At 37.5% G+C, this 25,204-nt stretch overlaps 1 protein-coding gene across 5 annotated transcripts in view; it reads right to left on the bottom strand.

Moving 5' to 3' along the window:
• LTBP1 (latent transforming growth factor beta binding protein 1) overlaps window positions 1–25,204 on the bottom strand; it is a 199,430-nt gene that overhangs the window by 132,920 nt on the left and 41,306 nt on the right. For all 5 annotated transcript variants that reach the window (XM_042789538.1, XM_042789534.1, XM_042789539.1 and 2 more), the window contains exon 4: window positions 15,664–15,839. In XM_042789538.1, the coding sequence (XP_042645472.1) occupies window positions 15,664–15,839 (176 nt within the window). The remainder of the gene's footprint in view (window positions 1–15,663; window positions 15,840–25,204) is intronic.

The following is a 25,204-nucleotide window of genomic DNA, read 5'->3' on the forward strand; positions in this document are numbered from 1 at the left end:
AAATATTTTAAAAATAATTTTTATCGCACAGTTCAGATTTTACCAGAAAAATCCTGTAGCATAAGTTTTTTGGTAGAAGAGATGCCTTAGTATGAGATTGGATGGGTAAGAAAATGTTAGCATGTAAATTTGGGACTAACAACATAGGAACAGCAGTTGAACAGCATCTTCAAAAACACAGGCCACTAACTACAGAGGTAAAGAGCATCCATGAAAGAATACTTAAGTGCACCTTTTCAGGGAAGTAGAGAAATGTGAAAAACAACATGATGTAAGTGCCTACAAATATTCAAATCATTATTCAGCAATGCTTTTGCTATAAAACAAATTCAATTCTCACAGATATTCCTGTTTCACTAGTTGCAAAGAGCCAGAAATAAGACAGTTTCATATTCTTTTGACATTGGAAGATTTTCTCCATCTTTCTCAGATTTATGAAAAATATAATGAAATTATTATTTTCTTCTCCTTGTTTACAAGACCACAGCTTTTAACTTCCTCAATTCTTCTGGAGACATTTTGGAAGGATACAAGGCTAATGATGGCCACTGAGCTGAAAACTGACCCGTGTATGTGGAGGTGATCCAAGGCAGAGCCAGTATCTTCATCCTTCTCTGTAGTTCTACCTAAGTAGACAGTACTATCCTCACACATCCTAAGGTCTAGCAGCCTTAATAGTGAGCATAACAGATGCAGATTTAAATTGAAAGCAGACCACAAACCCTTCTCTGAAAGGAAGCTTTTGGCAGAAACTCTGCAAGGTTAGACTCTTGGATTTCCCTGAATCCTCTCCCTTTCTTCTCTTCCATAGTTTTGGTCATTTGTTGTTATTTTTATTTTTTTTCCTCTTCTCCAAAGAGGGGATGATTTAATTCTAAATGAGAAACTATATCCTTCAATATCTCTTAACTGGTTTGGCAGTATTAATGTTAAAAGCCACAATTTCAAGCTAGAAAAAGCCCATTACTGCTATAGCCTTGACTTCTATTGATTATGAGCTAATTCATATTAAAGAACGACAGTGCATTTTTAAGGTAGCATACAGATAATTTTTCTCTTTAAACTCCAGAATCTTTGCTGATGATACCACTGTGACATAGACACAACAAGATCTGCAACTTCAATTATCTCAAATTCATTTCTGGAAAAAAATCCTGGTGTTACACCACTGCAACATACCTGGAATCATTATTTTTTTAATATATATATAGACAAAAATGTATCATAAACTCTTCAAAACCATTTTTAAACATGTGGAAATGAAACACCTCACTCTGCTCTTAAGTATAACACCAGACTGAAGAAATACAAATGTGAGACCAGATAAATAAATGAGCCTAATGAAAGACAACAAAAGCAGAAGATACAAACACCGAATAAATAGCAAAGTTACTGAAAAAATGGCTGAACTAGAGATAACTCATTGTTGTTTTAATAAAGATAGGACAATTTACCAATACTGGCTAAAGCTTCATCCCTGAGCCAGGCAGCAAATTCACAAGGAGGAGGCTCAGCCAACTGCACCATCATCCTGCCTTGTAGTCCAGGCTCACTTACACCTCAGAACTCTTAGATACATTTGTCAAAGGAGATCAGTGGAAGAACATACCCGTAATTTCCAAAATCTGTGAACCTCTCTTGAGCCAGAATCAAAACAGGAAGATGCCTGGGTAAAGTGACGAGATTTTAGTTGAAAATTGGCACCGCATGTATTTGATTTTTTTTCCATCTATGTAAGTTGCTATGATATAATAGTATGAACATGGCAAGCTCCTGCTGTGATAAATTTATGATTTAGCAACAACTGCAGGAGAAATGGAAAATATAAGCAAAAGGATTTCTTCATAGAATCCTTTCTGCCCTCATTGTACCTCATGACAAACTGATTTTTTTTTTTTCTGCATTAGCAGAAAGGGTGAAGGAGTTACAACAAGGCAGGTGGCAGGTTTTAGGTCCAGGTGGTCACAACAGCTCACGCTTCCATGTCTGGGCAGAGTTGTGTATGGGAAAGGATTCCTCCTCAACTTCCTGGGTCCCTTTGTAATGCTACTCAGTTTTCATTTCTTTCTAGAAGAACTTCTACAAATACATTTTTTTCTTGGTTTTATGGCTGCCCTCACAGGTCCAGCTTTCTGTAAAGATTTAACTAGACAGTATTCAATAGCTGTAGTGGATTTCAGAAGATTTGTGGCATGTCTCTGTCTTGCAAGAAGACAATGGGCTAGCAACACTAGTGAAAATAGAACTGGTATTCAGTTAAAAAGATGACTACATTGTACTGTCTCATAGGTCAAGTGGGGCAAAGAGAAAAAAATATTTTAATGTGTTGGAAAAAATATTATGTTATTGTGTGTATGATATTTTTGTGCTTCATAGTGATCTAATCAAAAGGATTCACAATAACAATTGCAAGCAGTGGTCTATACTGTGGACTCAGCTGGCAGAGTTTACATATACCTCTCCCATAATCCTTGCACAACACTTCTTTCTGACTCTACTTTTAGAGGGGTTTGTGCGTTTTTTTAATACCTTCACTTATAAGAAATATCCTGAGGCAAATCTCCTGAGGAAACAGAACTAAGGAAACTGTAGGCTTTCCATTAGTACCTCTAAGAACTACAAGATACATACTACTGTGTTTTCATCTACACAGAATCTCATCAGACCTGAAAATTCTAGCTTAAAATTGCATTCTCTTCCCCAAGATTATCTTAGGTAATTTAATGTTTTCAAATGATAACCATGATGCATGCAGAGAACTTTGGAATGAAAATCTATCTTCTCAACTGAAAGCTGATAAGCTTTTAAACAGCAAATATATTCAGTATTTTAAATCCACAGATGTCCAACTTCCTCTCTTTTTTCTTAGTTAAATGCTGACCAAAAAAAAAGGAAATAAGCAGAAGGAAATTACTTGTTTCCTAAAACAGGTGTCTCCTAGTCCACCTGGTTTGGTCCTTACTAGTACATATGCTTGTTCAGCCAGAAGGAAAGCTGACACTGTATAGAAGTCAACCACATAAGTAAAATTGTTAAGATTTTAGGACTACTGTTGAATGACCTTCTTACACTTTTGACATTATATGAGGAAGTTCTGAATTATCACCACTTAGTCATCAATTTAAAACAAACAAAAAAAAAAAAAAAAAAACCACACCAAACAAAAAAATCAACAAATCCTAGTCCCCAAAGATCAGAACAAGTTGAAACTTGGCTATCATACATCTTGGGTACATCAGCGTCTGGAAGATTTACTAACGCTAAGGGAAAAAGGAAAAGGAAAAAAAAAAGGGGGGGAGAGGAGGAAGGGGAAGGAAAGAAAAAAGAAGAGAGAAAGAGACACACTAGATTCACATCCAGACCAGAGGCAGATCTTCCCTAAATTTCAGATGACACATTGAGAGGAATAGAGCCCTTGCTAGGCACACAAAGGACTGAAAGACATTCTGAGAGATCACCTAATCTCCCTTCTCTTCTTTTTCTCAGCACAGGATAAAATGGCAGCATTACACAAAAAGTTTGTCCAGCCTGTTCTCAAAATCCTTCTATTATGCAGATTCCACAGTCTCTCAGGAATGTATTCCAGTGCTTCAGCCTCTCTTTATTATAAAGGTATTCCCAATACCTAACCCACATCTCCTCTGTTGCAATTCAAGTGTATCATTGTCCTGCCTTATCTACAGCAAGCTGACAAAACCTTATTCCTCTGTGGATCAATTTCTAACATACTTGAAGACTGCTACCATGAGTGTCCCTCAGTCTCACTTTCTCCAGACCAAAATCATCTGAACTTTTTCAGTCTAACAGACCATATTTTGCAGATCTCCATTATTTCTTGTTTTGCTTTTGATACCACTCACTTGGTCCTCATCTTTCTTCAAATATGCTGTCCAAAACTAGACAATACTGCAGCTGAGGTGTGATCAGCATTGGGGAGGAGCAGAAGAATTAGTTAATACAGCTTACATAAAATGCTTGTGTTGGTATAATTTATTTTTGTCCTCCAACAATGCATTATTGATACTTCATACTCAGAATCAGTCTGCAGGCTAGGCCAAAGGGGCACAGATCTCCAAATCCCTTTCTCATCTGTTGATATGGATGTCATCACAGTGAAGCAAATGTGGAATATTCCTTACATGACCTTAGCAGGACTGAACTCACTCCTTACTCTGCTCTGAGCATGGGAATAAAACTGTCTGCATTCAGACCTCCTGCATTCAAATCTCAGCCATCTCAAAACCAGGCAGAATATGAGCCTTATTCTTTCTGTAACAGTCACAAGCAGAAGCAAGCCTGAAAACCATATGGATTAAAAAAGGTAAGGCACAGTTGTTGGGTAATTTAATTTTTGGTTTCAATATACAATGCCAACTGTCAGGTAAGGCAGAGTAACTTTGCTCTTTCCAGAAATTTTGTTACAGTACAGTTACACACCTCAAACCTGTTCTCTTTTCACAAGCTTTGGGTGAAATTAGATTTGGGAAATTAAACTAAAAATAAGGTGACGCAGCTTTATTTCATCCAAGATCCAATGGCTTTTCTGATGCTTAAATGTACTCCCCACAGTTCTGCACAAGGTGAACTGTATGTGTGCATACCCACCCAGTCAAACATTTTGAGCAAGGCAGTAGTATGTCAAGCTATACTTTATTTACCATGTCTAGACAGCTATAGCTACACATTGTTGACATGTAATTAATTCCAGCATTCCTTCTACTTTTTGTTATTTTTGTAATTCCTTATTTTTGTTGCATTTGTATGATCTTACAGGTATTTCATTAGTACAGCTTCACCTGATATTTTGTCACTTTTCAACTGCTCACTTCTATTGCCTTTATGCAAACCAATAGGGCTTCAAAGAGCAAAACACATTCCAGCTACCTATTACAACAGTAACTAAACAGTGATCTCCACAGCTTCTTTTTGTTGCCATTCTTGATATCACTGCTATTATACACGCTTTTCTCTATACCTATTCCTGATTAGCCATGTCACTACCTCATATTATTTCCTCCGTCTTGTTTAGATTTTCCTACCACCACCTTTTCCCTCCAGTCAGAAATGAGCTTTCTGACTTCTTCCTTCTAGTGCACTCTTATTTCTTTACCAACATTTAAAGTCTTGCTTAATTCATCAGCATCCTTGGCAGACAAGCAAATAAATCATCCTGAAGACTTGATACTTCCAAGGTAAGGAAGAAAATAACTGAAATGAAGGTATCTGGAAAGGCTTTTTCCTTCCTGTTTATCACAGGGATACAATCTCTTCCTTGCTCCCTGTCACAGCAAAGAAAAGAGGGACTTCTGCTGGTTTCCTCATCACCACCCCTGCCACCCCCCCAAAAAAGCCTAAAATACAGCAAAACTTTTGGTCTATTTTAAGGGAGGCAAGTAAACCCACTCTTCAATTCACTTAATCTCAGTTTAGGATAGAGATGAAGCTAAACAGTGTATTGTTTGAAGTAATTTACTACAGCAAACTTGCTCCATTCAGGTAGGTTATCTTCACTAATTTTGGCAGATTCTGACAAACTCTCTGCTCTCTACATACAGGCTTGTTGTATTTTCTTTTATATGGATAGCTGTCAAAGTACCAAAGGAGCACATACAGGCACAAGTGCTAAGATCATTTTGAAAGACATTCATAATTGCATTTACGTGCCCCCCCAGGAGCCCTTTGCTGATAAATTCTCTCAACTGACACAGCCTTTTTAGAGCAAGTCAGAGGAATTCACAGTTAATTACAAACATTTTTGTCCTATGCAAATATATAACATACAAATCACACCTAGATTTGAAATCTTGGATCATTGTCAGCAGGTTTTATGAATCATCTTTTCTCTTCCTTGTCTTTTTTTACCAATGCAAAGATTCTCTATATGAAATCCCCAGGCAATAAAAATCCTATCTTGAACTACAGACATTTTCCATGTTGAAAGCAATTTTAAAAACTCTAATCAATAGTTGATAAGGAGAAATAGAATGATTGTTTCCCTCTGCATAGTTTAAGATGGTCCAGCAAAAGGTGCCAACCCAAAAAAATTAATAGAGACTGCAATGTGGTTTGAGATGTCTAATGGAATAGCACTGATTCTATACAATTAAATTTATTGGGGAATAATGATTTTAATCTGTTTTTTGTTTGTTTTAAAGGCGTTACATGTAGACTAAATCCACAAATTGATACGATACTAAAAAGCTTAAATTTTAGCCTCAGGTTATACCACTAATCAGTCCTTGGTCTCTTCTACAAGGGACGAGAGAAGTTAATTACATGGAGCAAGCAGCCTAACCAGCACACTGAACAAGAATGTGCCCAACCCATTAAACAGGAAATGCTGAGGACATAAGACTGCTTAGTTCAAATCCTTTTAGGGCTCAGACACATTTTTTTGAGGAACTGGGTGACTCTTCACTACAGCTGGGTTCCAAAGCCCACTAGCACTACACTGTAGTTCTCCTTAGGCAGCTTAATCCTGCAGGATAGTTTACCAAGGCTTACTTGACCGCAGTTCTAAGTACGGGCACGCAGACAAGTGCTTCAGCTGCAGGTCCGGGTGGAAATTAAGCAAAAGATTAGCACCCAGATGGCCCGTTTTCTTCAGAGTGAAGCACTTCTCCTGAAATTGAACTTCAAGCTCTTCAAGAATCTCACGCTTGCAAGTTCACATCTGTGCTTCAGGTTTGGGGCTGGAGACAACTCCAGCTGTAAGCAGCCCAGCGCAGGATTCAGGTCCACAAGTTTTTCTAACTCCCAGTCTAGTTATCCAGATTCTTAGGTACTTAAAGCATATCTGGACCCTAAAGGCTTTCAGTTGAGGGATAAGAGAACAAAAGCCAAAAAGCCACGTTTACACAAAGACATATGTCTAGGGCAGAAAGCCATTCTATACGATGCTCATCTTACCTATAATGAAGCAGCAATGACTTCACAGCCCACTGCAAGCAATTTCCTGCTGATGGAGGCTACTGCGGGTATTGCTGCAGGAATTGCATGCTCCAATAGTGAAGTCAGCATCTTTACACATAAACTTACAGCCATGCAGGAGCTCAGGTGGCCAGAGATGAACACAGGTTATTAGTGTCATTGACCCTTTAGTATTACCAGCTAAACACAACTGCTGCTGTCCAGTTTAACAGGACTCTTTCAAGGTCTGAATTAGGCCTTTATACACTGGGAATGAGACTCATTCCTATCTGATCTCACTCATTGGAAACTATGCATTTTGCCTTAGGCAATTACCTAGGCTCCTTTCATGATCAAGACAGCTGACTTGACACTGCCCCAAGATAGTACTACAAGTCTTACATTGGAATAGTGTTACTCTTTTAGAAAATAAATTCTTGAGATAGACACTGTTTCCCTCTCCCAACATATGTGACTCCCTTAAATGAGAAACCAAATCTTAGGTGCAATGCTCAAAAAGTGTTTACCATTTCCAGGAAAAATAGGGAATAAAAATTAAATTAATACTACCTTAGTAAGTATATCCACTTAACATTCCTTTTCCTGAAAGGAAGCAACTGAAAAGCACTAAGGAAGTCAACAAACTGTAAACAGTGACAAAGGACAAAACGTCATGGAATTAAGTTATAAATTAACATAGACCTCTCTGCATGCTGAATCACCATTAAAGATCTTCTCTCAGCACAGCACGAAGCCAAGATCTTTTTTTCCCTTAATTTTCTGAAGGGGGAAAAAATGATGACAGAAATAACGATGTCACTGATTCTGTAAACCTCAGTTTCACTGGGTATGAAAGGACCTTCTTCTTGCAGTACTTTTTTGGTCAACATTTGTTCATTCCTTCTGGCACGGGCGACGGCACTGACAGAGAATAGCACTTTCACATCTCCTGTGAGTACAACCAGACTTGGCTACTTGCAACAGTCATAACCAATTCCTGGTATCCAAGACTTGTATCACAGCAACTGTGGGGTTAGCCAGGATAAGGGACTTTTAATGTTTAAATGCGTGGGTTCAATCAATCTCTATATCCAGCTAAATTACTATTTTTCAAACACGTCATAGAGGTTTTCCCCTACAGAATTTTCTGGAAAGCATCTTCTCTTTTTCTTCTTGAGAAATCTTTGGTTTTGGAGCCAATTCTCTTTCATCACAGCAGTTGAGATGCATTTGTCTCAGTCTGTGTTTTCCCCTGGCTATAACACTTTTTGAACTGATTTTAATTCCGTTTGCCAGATCACCAATCTGTTTTTCCAACATTTTTCCCCACACTGCTGTTTATCAGTCTTGGCCTCCATATTTTAAAGCATAGAAAGATGATAATTCATTTTGGGGTAAATGTAACATTTAAATTAGTTCTTATAAAAGCACCAGCAGCCTTTGCTTGTCACGCAGACATTCAATTACTGGTGAGCTCAGGTCCATAAAATCTTTTCAGAGTCTAAAGAGAAAAATAGAGTACTTTTTTGGGGGTGCTGATTTACTGGTCTCCTCAATTGTGAAACCCTTATGGATATACAATCAGAAAGACAGCTTACGAAGGGTATTGTTAAAACTCCTGCAGCTATAGTACATTGAGAGAAGCAGTTTGTATTTATATAGAGTTGTTCTGTCTCCAAAGATTTCAAAGAATTTCATAGTCTTTTATAATTGCTAAAAAAACTACGTTAATCTGTTATTTTTCTTCAGAATTTGTCACTCTACTTTTCAAAGCAAAAGCAAAGTAGATGTGCTGCTTCATGTGATAGAGTTAACTGCATCAGTGTGATTCTAGTTAGGCCATTTAATTTATATTTGGAGTTTAGCCTCTTGTTTTAAAGTCCCACTGGAATCAAATGTAAACTTTCAATGGCTGTTATGAATTGTCACGCCTTTCAATAGCAGTATGGGTAATGCTCTTAAATGGGAAAGAAGAAAAGGACGGTTTACTAAAATTGTTTGGGTTTTGTCATCAAAAAAGCCACACTGTTGTTTGACCCTGACGATGGTGCTGACTGCATCGAAGTTTTTTCTTAAACATTTTAGAATGTCCCTGAAAAATCCCCCCTGCCTCTTAAAGTGGAACGAAGGCTTTGAACACACATGCAATCATTTTGCATTTGAGAAAACAACACAAAAAAAGTCCCTGACATTTACCCCATTCCCTTATTTGTATTTCATTATGTACGACCTCAGGAGCAAGACATGAATATCAGTTCCCATGAGTGACTGAAGCGAATTTGACTCCATTATCTCCTCCCAAAAGACTGCACTGTAATTTTTCAGTTATTTCTGCTTGTTAGTTTTATAACTGTTCATTCTTTTTACCCACCTAATTGTGCTTGCTATACCTTGTTTAATCAGAGTATAGCCTTAACACCCCTCTCTTACCTCCGAATTACCCAACCTTCTATTTAGAAAAGTTACCACTGTTCAACTGTAATATCCATACATATGTACATAGGCAGAAATTAAAGTAACATAATGCAATGCTCTAGTTAGGACAAGCCAGTGAGAGAATTCTTTTGCTATTTATGAAGAGCAGTTCCACAAACAAATACCAAGAAGGGTGGAAAGAATAGCTGACCCACTGAAGACCTGAGGGAGCTTTTTCCCTAGACACTGATTTGTGGTAGAATGTCAAATCACACAGATGCATTTACATGGGACACGTGTCATATCTCTGTATACATTTGTTTAAACAGTAAAACATATACATATTTTACAGCTGTTTACCCATACTTCCTGATGGGGAAATACTATTATTATGATGTAAGTGTTATATAGTGAAGTCAGAATGGTGCGATTTCACAAAAATAGTTTAAGTTGGAATTTCAGTGACACGTGGTTTTGCTTAAATCAACCTATGATGTCATCAGTGAAACCAACGTGTAAATTATGTCTGAGTTTAAAAAAGAGCTTAAGTTATCAGTGTATTAAGCTTCCAATAATAGGAAAGCTATTGTTACGACAAAATTGTAACAGAGTATTCTGCACATCACAACTCCAAGTGCTAGGACATTTTCTTCCACATTAGTCTTATTGCACGCATACACACTTACGTAAAATTATGTTGTAAAATATGAGGCAATATAACGTATTGATAGAACAGTTATAGGTCTTCCATGATTGTTTCAGCTTCATCTTTACACAAGGCTTTAAGTGCAGTCCACAGAACCATGTGCAGATTCTAAAAGTCTAATACCCATACATGCATACATGGCCAACTGCAAGGCACAACACACACAACTAAGCCACGGCAGGGTGCTGCAAGCCTGTATTCACTAACCATTATGTAATCCGTAGTACTTAAATCCACGACATGTTTTCATTTTCTACCTAAAATAGAGACAAGTCTCCTTAACACGTTTCTATAAGGAATTTTGGTGAAGACCAAAAAAACCCCACCTACCTAAAAGAAAGTGGAAAAAAAAAGTTTTCCGTACTATTTAATTGTATAAACTTAACACGCAACTTCAATTGCAAAATTCACATGCATGTCATAATGTCTTCCTGAATATAGAGATTAGGCTAATTTTCCTTCTTAAACGTACATTTATCCTTGGGATAGCTTTGTTATATAAGCACATGCTTTATTTACTTCACATAATGCCACGCTAGCTGTAGGGAAGGTACTCTATACCTACTGTTGAGTTTTCCTTTTGCTTTTCAGTGCAATTTCTAGTCCCCTCATGTGCCAATTAATGTATTTTCACAGCATGCTTCTAAGTGAAATGGTGGCATCATCACAGTACACATGGGGAATTGCAGCCTGCACAGGGGTGTGCAAAAGCATCCTGCACATGCAGGCAATACCAGACAACTGATTTCAGAAGCAGACACTTCACTTTTTTCAGCTCAATGGGCAAAATGCACGATGCCACCAAAAACTAGCCCTCAACTGTCTCAGGCTGAAAAATGAAGCATATATTTAAATACATTTTCTGAAGAATCATTTAACACCAGAAGTGGATAGAGTGAAACTGGGAACTTCCTAGCCTCTTACTGCTGTAATAAGCAGTTCTCACAATAACTGTGATGAAAGGAATTCCAGAAAACATACCTTCAGTTTAGAATTTGCTTATTATCATATACTTATACATTTTAGGCCAAGAGAAACAGCACAGAATTCCTTTAACTAATTTTCTTCAGCATTACATTTATAAAGCCAGGGAGATCAGCACTGGCATTGAGAGGATCCATGCTCAACTCATACTGACTAGTGGTTACTGTTAACATTGCCACTAAAAGAGTAGGGGAAAGTCTCTGAGGTAGATAGATGAACCTGAATTACTGAAAGCATCATCTTCCTACTGTTTTGTAGACTACTAGGTTGCAAATAGAATTTTACAGTTGAAATTTCTGTGCTGATACCATTATTACTGTTAGACTCTCAGAGGATTTTTTGAACCATGAGGTTTCAAATATTCAGTCAGATTATAGGTTGTGTACCAGTATGCAGTTTTGAGAAAGCAATGCATCCCTTGAGAATTACTCAGAGCTCACAGTGAGCTTATATGAAACAGGCTCTTTGGCTGGCCTCACCTACGTATTTTTGATGTTTATATTACAAATGTTGAGATCTATGTGATCTCATTCTTTTCAGTTTTTCGTTGTTGATCGTATCAATTCCACTGCAAGCTTATTTTCATCACTATATATTCAATCTTCCTACTGGTGCTAAGACATATTTGTTCTTTCTCTGCAGCTGTCAGCCTAGCCAACATGAGTTATTTTCACTTGGCTCTGAATTTCCAAAGTCTTATCCTTAAGTAATTGCTAATTCTGCACAAAGATACCCGAAGATTCATTTGCAGTAGCTTGAATATACCAGTGTACCGATTAAATAAAATCAGAGAGATGCTTCACAGTGTAATAACTTTAACAGCAGATGATTTAGAAGCATGCAAACAGAATAGCATTTCAGCTCTAAAGACAAGCACTTCAAAATTATACAATGCTATATTTATGGGTCCTGATTTTTCTCTCTCTTTCTGTACAGAATATGGTATGAGCACTGTGAAAAAAACAATATATGGCCATATAAATAAAACTGTATTACAATACTAGGCATAAGGAGACAGAATTAATTAAGGAGTAAAATTGTGACCACTGTGAAAATTTGAAGGAGTCAGTGAACTCAAAAAACATTTAATTCAATATTTTTAACATTATTTCCAGTTTTTGGTTTGTTTTGCTTTTAAAAAACAAGACTTTTTAAAAATCACTATGAAGAATAGTTACAGCCTCCCTCCTTGGTGCTAAATTTGTAATTCTCACACATTGTGCCTAAAGAACTTAATTTTTTTAATGCAAGCTTTATAACTAATTACACTAGCTAGTCTTAGGAAAAGGCTTATATCCCACAGCACAAAAGATCAAAATGCTTGAGAGTAGAAATTGCTACTGGCAGGTAACTGAATTTCACGTCCCACAGTAATGTTAAATGCTATTATTGTAGACCCATTGGCTTACTAAATTTTCAAGCTCTTCTGATGTGAAATATAACTTCACAGTAAAATTCAGTTTAAAGGGCAAAAAAGAATGGACTATTTTGCTGCCTTTAATAAGACTACTATACTGCATGTTCTGAAAGCTATCAGAGAAGTGAAGCTGCTCATAAATACACCAGGGTAAATGTTCCAGTAGGAACCCTAAATGAATTTTAATTGAAAAAATTTTAATGTGACTAATCTTTAACGTTTTTTCCCCTAGTATCTCCAAAAGCTGATCTGGCAACACTATAATGGAACATTCAAACACAGCTCACTGACTATGAATCAGAAGATTCCCAGAAGCATCTACTCAGGGTTGGCAGTTTTCTTCTCAAAGCACCACTGTCCCACATCTCATTTCCATCTGCCAGAACAGACCTGTCTCTAAAATGTATCTCAGGACTGACACTTGTTCCAGTTACAGGTCTATCTATTTCACATCACAGGATTGAAATAATCTGTGCAAGTCCAGAAAAAAACAACATCAATCGCTGCTACAGCTGGAAAAAATACATTTATTCTATGGAGTACAACTTTCACAGGTGCCAATCTTTATCACAGTGTTGATACTTTAAAATAAAATGCATAGAAACGTGCAGAAAAAACAACAGAATTACTTACTTTGCACTTCAGGTTAATTGGTAACGATGAACACTTGGGCAATGCTACCAACTATTATCTGGCTACTATTTCTTTTCCTCTCTGAGAAAAAATATTTAATGACAAGGGAAAAAAAAAAAATCTTAAACTATTCAGTACTAGTTTTCTGGCTTTTCCTTTTTAATAAACTTATGACATTTTCCCCTCTTTTTTTACAAGTATCTCCACACTGCCGATACCAATTCCTTTGCTCAATGAAATAAAAGGCTCTGCCATGAAACAAGATTATACATTTAACAACAGTGACAAAATACCATGAGCTCATCAGCCACTCTCAAATTTTCTCACATTAACTAGACAATGAATGTCAGCCCTGCCATAAGCATGACATAATTTGCAGGAGCTCATCCCTCAGTTCAAGACAGGGCTAGGAACTTCATATTGGTGGCTATCACAGAACACCTGACATGAAATTTCACATCCTAATCTTACCTCACTAATTCAAACATCCCTAACATTGGAATACTAACATCTGAAGTTTAACACTCCATTTTTATGGAAACAAGTAGTCTTCTAACCTTGGAATCTATCCCAGCACCTCTAGAAACCAGAAGTCACCCTCAATAGATATATCTGGCCACATTCTAGGTCTCCTGTTCAGGCTAGGGATATACAGTCTTACACTCTAATAACACATTGCTCAAACTGCACTCTGTACTAGCAGATACCTAAACCGCTTCATCAGAAGTTGCAATCACTGACTCCCACCTCACAAATGTAAAAGTGGAGGCAAAACAGGTAAAGTGACCTTTTTTAGGCTGCTGGAAAGTCCCGTATCAGAAATTTCAAAACCATTCAAATAGTCTCAGACTTACTCCTGCATTTTACCTTTGAGGCAACACTTAAGTCACAGCTGATCTCATCAGGGTACAAACACTGTTTTATCAATCTGTCCTTTGGTATTTTAGGAATCGTAGGCTTTCCAATAAGGATAGAATGTTTAACTATCACACTGCTCACTGAGGGGCTTCTTAGAATTTGATAACAAATACTCTATGTCTTCAGCTCCTGGTCTTCCTTCTCCTAGTCATGTCCCTCAGAGTACTGTAATTAGCAGAGGAGCTGCAATAAACTAGAAAAAGCCAGAAGCCTGACTCCTTTGTTTTAGAGCTGCATGGAGTTGTCTCCTTATGTCACAATAGAAGAAAAAAAATCTCATACAACCCATTTGTTTAGTGGCAGCTTGGTACTTGCAAGGAACACTGAGTGTATCCAGGGTAGACTGACTCCAACAGCCTGAAAGAAGGGGGCAAAAATTAGTATTTTTTGGACAGAATCCAACCAGCAACAGTCACTCCAAGTACTGGGAGAACTATACTACCTGGGATTTGTATACCCTTTGTCTAGCAAGAGTCAAAAGAGAGGGACAAAGTACAGTCCTGGTGGCCACTAATACCTTATTTGGAGGCAAATTACAGCTGACTGGAAGGAAAGCAATGGTATCTTATCTGCAAAAGGGACTATTAGCCGATGTTGACAATATGATTAAATATATTTTTGAAGCTTCTAAGAAAGGGATGTAGTGTTTTGAAAGCAGTATACTTCACCACTCTGAAAATGTTAATCAGAAGTCCTCCGGTTGCCCACTGTTCTTCCCATTAGGGCCAAGATTCTAATTAATCATCGATGAACTTACACTTTAGGAAAAGAAAGCAGGGGGTTGCCTCTAAGTATAAATGGACAGACCACAAAGATGTGCAACGCAGAAATTCAAAGACACTCAGACAAAGAAATCATATTTACAGATTTAGAACGGAAAGCTCTTCCCTAAATCCTCAGCAGAACATATTTCCCTGTGCTACAGCAAAAGAAGTCTGTCAGGAGCCTGCAAGTACCTTAGGTCTCCATGTTAATCAGTCCATTATTTAACTGCAGGAACTTTTCTCCAAATCAAGCCAGCAGACACTCTGTAATACCTAACCCATAATTCATCAAGCTTCATCTTTTAAGCCAAAATTTGTCCTCAAGCTCCCCACACAATGGGGCATGAGCCAAGGCCACAAGCTGGGCACCTACACAATCCTTTTTTTATAATATGAATCAGAAACTCTCATGCAGCCTCCATACTGTGCAGAAGTTCATAAACACATAATAAATTAAATATAGAGAAAAATAGTCACCAGTAAGACCACAATCCTGGACTCCAGCTTTCCAAAAAGGGTATCCATCATACTGAAGTAAAGGGAACTATCATCTTACACTGACTACACTCATGGTTATGCCTGCTCTAGCAAGTGTTCACAAAGCACCTTTTATCTGAAGGAAAAACTACCATCTAGAAATAGCATTATGAGATTCCAGCAGTGAATCAGGTTCAATTTCTTTCTTCATCCAGGAAACCTGTTTTGTCTCTCAACAGGATGCAGAATGTTGGAGTGTTTGCAAATCTAAGAATTATCTCGTGTTTAATTATTTTAACCTTTTTCTGTCTTGAAGTGTTACTGCAATTCAGGTGAACAAAACAAATTTTCAAGTTCTTAAAAAAAAAAAATAAAGGAACAGGAGGCATGTGCCTTTGGGTTGGGAAAGAAGGGAACATGCTTTTTGCAGTTGTACTCACATTGAAAAGGTGAAGCAAGTTGATCCTGGCCCACTCTTAGTGGTAATGAGCCCTCGGTGGACTGTTCTCCTGAAATCACTTTTTTTACTGGATAATATTTGGGTTTGATCACGTATTCCTGTGTTTGGCCATGATGAAGATTCATCATCAATGTCTGAGATGAAAGAGGTATCATCCTGTTTTAGGAAAAAAAAAAAAATAGAAAAGACAGAATGATGTAAGAATAAATTAGACTTAGAAACTACTGCTAAAAAATTGAAGACAAATTCATCTCTACTCCAAGTTCTCAAAATACAGTTTGGGAAACTTACTAACTTCCAGTTAAGCACATGATTTTCTATGCATTTAGTGCTCTCATTGTCTTGTCAGCTCAACAAACACCTAAGAAATAAAGACTACATGGATTAAATCACTTCCTTTTTGACATAGCAAGAGAAGTATCATGGACAGTTCAGAAAACAAGCAGGAACAGGAAAAAGCTCTCCTCAAAATCACGAGCTGGATCTCATCTTTGGTAGCACACAGAGCTTTCCAGACTGGTTAGAGAAGCAGCAGTGCACTCAAACCTCTCTCCATTTCTTACAACTGTGATTTCATAGCAAGTATATTAAATAGAACCTAAACCCAAATGACTTTCCCTCTCTGTTCTCAGAAACTGTTCCCTTCCTCACCATATTGATACCTGTGAACTAATATTAGAAAATAGATACTTGTGGAATAGAATTATTAAGATCAATTTAAGCTGTTTTAACCATTTAACCATTGTGCTGCAGAACAAATACTGACCTTTTGAGGAATAGTTAGACTAACCATAGGATGAGGAACTCATAAATAATCTTACTTGAGAGGGTTCAGACTTGTAGTAGCAGGTGCAAAGAAACATAAAGATGAGGAAGCTGCAAATTAGCAACAAAACCAGACCAGGCCAGCCTTGGAGAACAAGATATACATAACCACAGGACTGAGTTTGCGCAGAAGTAAGGGTCAGCTGGTGGACACAGTGAAGAAGACTACAAGCCTTCATCAAAAGACACCCAACGACCAACTGAAGACTCCAACAGACATGTGCAAGTGATATTAACATATGCTAATGAGTTCCCAGACAAGTTATGAATATAATAAAAATGCAATGAATATGTATGAATAAGGTAGTATAAATGCTTGTTGATTTCATTTTCACACAGATGCATTAAGAGGAGCTCTCTCCGGTGTGTCTGACGCTGTAATAAAGAATGCTTGCTTTCTAAAACTCCAAAATTGAGTCTTAGAGAGTGAATTAATTACCACTTTCCGTTAACAATACCACTAACCACAGAGCAGAGCACTACTCCTCTCGACTTTTTCCAGCCTGTCTTCCATCTCATCAGAAGGTCTGCCTCTTTCCCAGCATCATGTTACTTTCCCCATCCGCTTTCTCTTTGCCTGCACTACTGAACATCTCTGACAAATGTCCTATAACCACACGGCTTCCTTTAACAGCAAAACTATTTCCCCTTCCTGTTAAACAAGATGATTCTTTCAAGCTCCCCCATTCTCTCACTGCCAATCCCAGCTCCTCACTTGTTAGATTCTTCCATAAGACCTCAGCTTTTCACTGCATGAGACCTTGCCAATTTATAATAGAAATTCCCTTCTCCCCTTCTCAAAAAAACATTGTTATTTAGCTACCATGAGCAGTAGGAACCATTTTTTTACTTATAAACTGTCTTTCACTCTTCCACATTGCTACCCAGCAATAAACAAGCAAGGGAGCAAATCGTGCAGCTCTTATCCACACACAGTGAAACTGGGCACTGCTTTGGGGCCTTGGGCTGCAGAGTTCCACTGCCTAGCAAGTAATAGGACACCTTCAAGTAACAAACCTACTAATAGGAAGTCTTCAAGAACTCATAGCAAGGGTAGAACACCCTGTAGAGATATGCATTCCTCAGAAGGTAGTATCAATTACTAACCCAATAACAGTGGCTACTAGGACTACATTGTCCTTTGCTCAAATGAAGGCATAAAGAGTGGGATGCTATAAGCCTCCCTCACTTTCATCTCAGCTAAAGGTCTGTAAAAAATTCAGTCTGCAAAAGTGGAAAAATGGGAACATTATGGGATTTGTAACAAACCTCCCTCAAAGAGCCACAGTTCTGCAGGGTAAATAACTATCCTCTGAGAACAAGGCATAGGCCCTGTATCACAGAGGACTGTTGAGCAGCACTTCCCCACAGTGGTGAGATGGAAGAGTTTCAGCTGAGCAAGAAGTTGAACGATTATTTTATTGTTTTTCAACATGTGGAGCCTAAGCCAGCCCCTATCTCCAAAGCAATGCTTGATTCTTTAGTCATGTTATTCAAGGATGCTTAGTAACTGCTGTAGCCAATGAATTTGTGGTTAGAACAGACAATGGGGTTTTGTCCTACACAGATGCTCTTGTTAACTTGGATTAGTTTGTGAAAAAAGTGCATTCATTAACAGAGACATTCTATGACTCTTAAATACAACAGAAACTCTTCAGACTATCTCCAAGTCAATTTTTTTCTAATCAAGTGCTTACAAAGTCTCATTATATTCAGTAAAAGTCCTTTCCCCAGATTATGAGAGAATACTGTACTTTGCATGCTGTCTATAGGTTTCCTACCAGCAGATCAAAGAGAGGCTTCAGTGACACTGGAGGTCAGGCTCAGAATTCACCAGGGTCTGATAAGAAGGATCACCAGGAAGACCTCAGCCTGTGATAAAGCTGAAGTCACTGCCTTCCATGCTGCTTACATACGAGTCACTGCAATTCCTCCTGCACAACCTGCTTTTTCTACAGATCTCATTTGATGCCTATGTATAATTATGGACATCCATTCCTGTGCCTGGACATAAGACGGTCTATACTGGATTCTTCCCATGCCACGTATAAGTAGGCCACAACAACAGAGGTCAAAATACTACAGAAGTTGATCCTATAGCAACCTCTTAGAAGTTACATATATTTAAATTTAATGGTGTTATCTTCTTTGACAGGACACAGATGCTGCCATTTACATACCTGTCTGTTTTCTGTTAAGGCTATAACCTTATTAAGCGTTATCTTTCATATTGCCACACATCCAGCCACACTATAGCTCAATGCTGTCAAACTACAATAGAGTCCGTCATAATACTTGAAATTAAAATTAATTTTTTAAAAAAATCAATAAAAACACCTGAACAACACACCGTGCCACATCAAAGACAGGAATACCATACATTGGAGACTGAAAGTTTTACCACCAGAATTTATAAAAAGTTGCCTCTTCTCTCCGTTTCATGTATTGTAATTTTCTTCCTTAATTTAGCTTGCATTAAATATTAATATTAATTAGTTCTTGTTAAGGCAGTGTAAAAGTAAGCTTTGTTTTGCAAGAGTGGTTTAGTCAGTAGTACAAATAAAATCTGTAATCTTTACTCTAGAATCTCCAGTTCTTTAAAAAGAAACACCTTCACCTGACGTGTGAGTTGTTAATCTTAGTTTCAATATAGAGTAAATCACCTATTCTTGTATCAAGAATACCTGCTTACAACAGTTACATGAAACCAAAGTTAAGACTTGACTAGACCCTTTTTCTTGCACATTTGCACTCAGTTTTCATTATGTTGGTGTGTAAGTACCAAAGATCTTGAGTACAGGTATCCACAAAAGTACTCCAAATGTTTAAAAGTTGCCCAGTATTGGACATCTGCTGCTAGTGTGGATGTGATCTAATTGGCAGCAGGTTTTTGCCAGCCATCCAACCGGTCTGACTGATCCTGCTCACAAGAAGTGCAGTTCCAGTAGGAGCTGATATGGTCAAACATCAAAGCATTTGAGATCTTTCTGTTCTGACTGGTTTTCTGATATTCAAATTCTTCTCAACATGACCTGGTTCATAAAGATGTCAGCTCGTAATCAAAATGATATTGCATAGCTAACTGAGACACTGCATCTTCCACTAGAATCAAGGACATTCCTCTAATTACATCATGGGAGCTATACGAGACCAGCAGCTTGGGTACAGACACTAGTGAAGGACCTGGGTTGTTTCCTCCTACACCAGTACATACAGGGTCCTTCAGTGCTGCAGGACTTCTAAGTAAGAAGATATGATTTCCAGTGGGCTCAACAGCACAATGAGGCGTGGGATTTTTTTTCCCTTGTCTTGATTCCTGTGCAAAATGTTCAGAACTATCCCTTCTAATTTACCTCAGAAGATAGAGGAGAGCCTGAGAAAGTAATATATCAGCACTAGAAACAATTACTACAAATACAAGGTGTCACAAGGAAAAATGTCAGGCCTAGTGTGGTAGCAAGCATCGCCCTACTCCTTACTGAGCCTTTGGATATTATCTTAACAGCTCTACTATAATGTATTCCTAGTCCTCAAAAAAGCAGTTGTTGCTAGTGGTTGGTGCCAGCTTGCCAAAGATCCCTCCTACCAGCCCAAGAGTACTACTGCTTCTTCCCTTTCTTGTAAGATCACTTCTGCCAAGTTCTGGAGCTCTGCCTGAGCCCCTCATGCTGGTCCTGTGTTTGCATGGGGGCCCAGACACTGTATCCACAATTGCATCACCTGTGCCAGAGGCCCCTGGCGCAAACCAAAAGCCGAGCCTGCTACTATGCTCAGATTTATTTAGCTGTCCCAAGGCAAAAAAGTTCAGGCAGTTTAAATCTCTGTTCAGAATGCATGAGGGTAGCAATGCTAGGCACTGAATAGAGAGCATTTTCATCTATTCCTGGTGTTCAAATATCCAAATTTATAAATAAGTAGCAGGACAGACTGATTTCTTCACAATGCTACTCAAGGTTCAAGGAACAGCGGGTGCCATCTTGCTACCACAGCCCACAAGAAGATATTCAAAGTAGGTCACAGACATTCTAAACCAGGTTTTTATAATTTCAGACAAAGAAATAAAAGGCATACTCATCAACTCATGGCCACTATACTTAATATTAAGACATAAATAGTTCTTATCTATTAATAGATCGATCTCTGGAAGTGTTCAAGGCCGGGTTTAATGGGGCTTTGGGCAACCTGGTTTAGTGGAAGGTGTCCTCGCCCATGGCAGGAGGGTTGGAACTAGATCATCTTTAAGGTCCCTTCCAACCAAAACCATTCTATGATTCCATGAATAACAACTGTCACCACAGCTGAATTTTTTTTGCTTTTTATTTTATTTATTTAATTTTATTGCTCCCCAACTTTAGCATGTTGCTTACTACATATCTGAACACCACACAACTCAGTGAAACCCCTGGGCATTGTTACAATACAAAATATCCAAGTACTAATAAAAATCCCTGTAACACTAATTAGAAAGATGCAGTCGTTAGTTCCAGTCTTTAAATTTTGCATGAAACAGCCAAGACTACACAAGATTTTTGCATTACACAGGTTTATGTCACTAATTTATTTGGTAGTTTGTAATTAGATGGTCAAAACTGGCATTAATAAACTTGACAAAAACTTTCCATTGCTGAAGTGTACATTAGGCACAGACAAATGTCTGATTGCATTTTCAACAACCAACCAATATGAGAAAAACTAATACGGTTACAACAGCACTACAGAGGGAGAACAAACATTTGCAGCTAACTATGATGCAAAGGAAAGGTCTCTTGCTTGATAAAAGCAAACCAGGAATGCGATGTATCAGAGTAACTCTGGCAAGCAGAAATGAGACCAGCAACGTTTGGCATGAAAAGTACTGTCTAGACTAAATAAGAAAAGCCTGACTCAGGCTGCTTTCTTCATTTTATTTACTGTAAGTCTGATGCTCCCATGCTTGGCTCCTAGCTAGCAATACTTAATAAAAAAAGTCTACATTGCTAGCACAATTGTTTTATACAAACCTACAAATTAATTCCTTCTTTACTACCTCCTCTCAAACTCACAATGAACAGTCAAAAGAAGAAGAAAACACAGCATCTTCTGAAACCATGAGATAATGAAGAAAATATGCAGGACTGATCAAAAGGCATGAAAATAGAACTAAATCCCTCCTCCCCGCCCCCCGTAAATTATTAAAATTCAGTTGCTAGTTCAGCCTGACCTTTGCCAGCTGTTTCCTCCTTACATTGCTTCTCTGATTTTCTTTTTTTAAACATACATGAAAAAGTTTAACTTTCCAGCTGATGATGAACAGATGGGATTTCTTCAAAGCCCTTTACATTATCATACCCAACATTAATCAAGCATGGCCTATTTCACAGTGTTCTACCAATCACAAGAGATGAAAGAAAAGTAGCATCCAAGCTTTTCTTTCTTTTCACCATTGCAAAAATTCTGCACAAAAGTGATTTTATGTACAAAAATGTATTTTTAATGCATAATTAAAAATCCTGTCCCTGAAATATAGTGCAAACACTGCAAGACAAGCACTGAGACCTGCCTGCCCTAGAATAACCAGGGTTGCATCAGTATTTTCACTATAAACCTGCCTTGACTTTGTATCTTTGTGATACATTTTTCCCCAGGCAAAAATTTGCAAAGATCATTGTTTGGATATGACTATTTTTTTTTTCCAAACAATACCTTCAAGTTACTAGTTTTTACCTTTTTTACCCCTTTAAAAGGTTAAAGTGTTATTTACACCATAGACAAGATCTTATTTGATCATAATCAAGTTGATTTGATTTATAAAGAAAGTAATATTACAAATCTTAATAAAGACATGCAATCTACACCAAGATAAAAAAGAGTAAACTGGGAATCAAAACTGTCTATAAAATTTCCCACAGAAATGTAAAACATTAACCTCTATACACAACTACCAGTTTTGCTCAACTTAAACATAATTTCTGTGGTAAGATCCTTGTTGAAGACACTTTCAAGAATTATCTACTCTTAAGTGTTTGCTAATAAAGCTAGCCCTGTATTCGCGGACTTAACTGAATTCCTCATTGGTTGGAATCCTTTTGCCAGCATAAGCTGGTGTAATAACTGAACTAAAGCTCTGTACAATAACAGTGTTCTCAAACTAAGTGCAACTATAACTCCATTGATTCATTCTATCTTCCACATACAACACAAACTGAAAGATGTAGATTATGATCATTCTTCCAGGTTTCTAAAGAGGCATATTGAGTTTTCCAGAATCATGAGCAATGACTCATTTCCTAGATGTCAAAAAGCACAAAAAGATCTTAAGGTCAAAGAGATTATCTGTTGGTTGAATATTCAGATACAGAGCAAAAATACAGATGCTTAGTCAAGCAACCTGATGGAAGCAACTTATGCAACAGCAGACAAGCATTTCTCATACGATAGAGCATTTAAAGAATACTCATTCTGAAAATGAATTAAATTATATAAATGGTAATTCTATCAGTGACAAAAAGGAAAGATTGCTTACTAGATCTTTTCATTAGAATGAGCACAGAAAGTTTGTTGTACTCCAATCCCAAAGTGCCATCAAGATACAACTGATACAAATCTAAAAAAAAAAATAAATCTTAAGAGTATTAAGTCTTAACTATCCTCAATGTAAACCAACACTTAAGGAAACAGTATACATGAAGGCTAGGAAAATCCAGTATGAGAAAATGATGAACAAGAAACAGACGTAAATCTGTAGTCTCACAGGAACAGCAACTTCCTTTTCACCATCTACCAAACAAACAACTAGAAGCAACAAATTATTAATTATCCTATGCATGTCTTCACTAGCACTTAACCATTGAAGTTCTTCATAAATCCAGATGAATTAATTCGACATCCAGATTCTTTTATACAGGTTCTGAGCCATACATACACCTTCAATTTGTCAGGCACCTCTTACCATCAAAGTTGAAGGAGGCAAAAAGAGAAAAAAACCCGAAACAAAAAAATGAGGTGTGTTGCTTACTTGTTCTCGTTGACCTGCTTTTGCTGATTTTTTTTTTTTCCCCAATATACCATGTTTGATAATACTACATTCATATAAAATACTTTGTCAGTGTCTTTTGGAAATCAGAGAGGGTATCAAACTCAATAATTCAGCTTTTAAAAGAGTAGCTGCCAATGTCACAAATATTTGCATTAGAAGTTTGACCTTCAGGCATTCACTATGTTGCAACAGTGAGTCAAGATGAAATCCACTAACTAACGGCAAACTCATTTAACCAGAGCACTGGGCGAGTCCAATACATAATCTTCAGCAAATTAACGTACGATATCCCTTCCGTTTCACATTACATTTTCTACAGAAGAATTGCTTTTGTTTTCATAGTGCTAGTGGCATGTTATTGAATATTACACTGACACTATCTAATGAAAAAATTACTCTGATAAAGACACATTAACTAGTGATAAATTCTAATCTGTCCACCCATGAGACAGACTTTGGTATTAGAAAAGTATGCTAAAATGACAATTAAAAATAGAAACATAAACTCTCACAATGGATATTACACGATAAAGGCAAAATAGCACAGCTGCTGCAAAGCAAAACCATGCATCACTAATTACTCAAATTCTTGAGCATGTTAAACAAAACAGCAGACAAAGAGTCCAGTTGGTGCACATAATTTATCTGAAATTTGAAAAAGACTTTGAAGGCTTACTTTACAAGAGGCTACTAAAAAACCCCAAATTATAAAACAGTGTTGCAAGCTTAAAATGGGCAAAGATATAAAACAGAACAGATATACTTTTTTTTTCTTGGACATGTATTAATTATACTATGTCCTTCTGAAGTCTACCAACACATACCTGGTTTGGTAATACTTCACTTCAGTTAAATATGTAACTTAGAAGCATATGAAATTTTGCTACAGTAATGCAGAAAACCCTCAAATCTAATTTGGTCTTCCAGACTAGCAAGAATACATTTACACAAAATAAACTCATTCTGAGAATACACTTATGGCCATGTCTGAATTAAGCAAAAGTCTGTCATTTAAGAATCTAATAACTGTATAAAAGTAAATATGCCAGTAAATAATCTAAAACCTTGGTCTACTCTTGAGATTCTGACAGGTTAAGCCATTATTATGAAAAAAATACATGCAATGAGCAAGTAACTACACCATCAAGTTTTTGTGTAGATACAGATGGATTTGCAACAATGTTTTGTCACTACAGCTTGTTATGTCTATGAAATGATGTTTTAAAAGTATGACCTTGCTGGTATAAGCAGAGCTTCTCAGAAGGGCTCAGAAATAAAGACTTACATACAAGTAAGAAAAGGCACAAAAACCCCACGACAACTAATAGTGGCTAGACAGGAAGAGAGGAGGACTCAGAAAACCTGGACTGTAGGTGAAATCGAGCACCAATGAACATGACAGTGTGCACAAGGAGCAACCAGAACTTGTCACACATTACTGATGTCTGTGCTGACTGCAGCCAGCCAAACAAGAGACTCCGGCATCAGCCTGGTGAATGTTTCCAGAGTACAAAATTGGACTAGAAGATAAAACTCAAAGAAGCATTACTGAGTGTAAAGAGCTGAGGGAAAATAACAGGGAAGGCTTTTAAAGGCAATGATACCCACACAAAGCTAGAAGAGAGTCCATGAAGTGCCCAGGAAGGGAAAAGCCAGACTCTGTGCAGTTCAAGAGAAAATT

This window comes from Tyto alba, unplaced genomic scaffold (assembly GCF_018691265.1).
Source record: "Tyto alba isolate M040663 unplaced genomic scaffold, T.alba_DEE_v4.0 Super-Scaffold_16, whole genome shotgun sequence".
NCBI classification, from domain to species: Eukaryota; Metazoa; Chordata; class Aves; order Strigiformes; family Tytonidae; genus Tyto; species Tyto alba.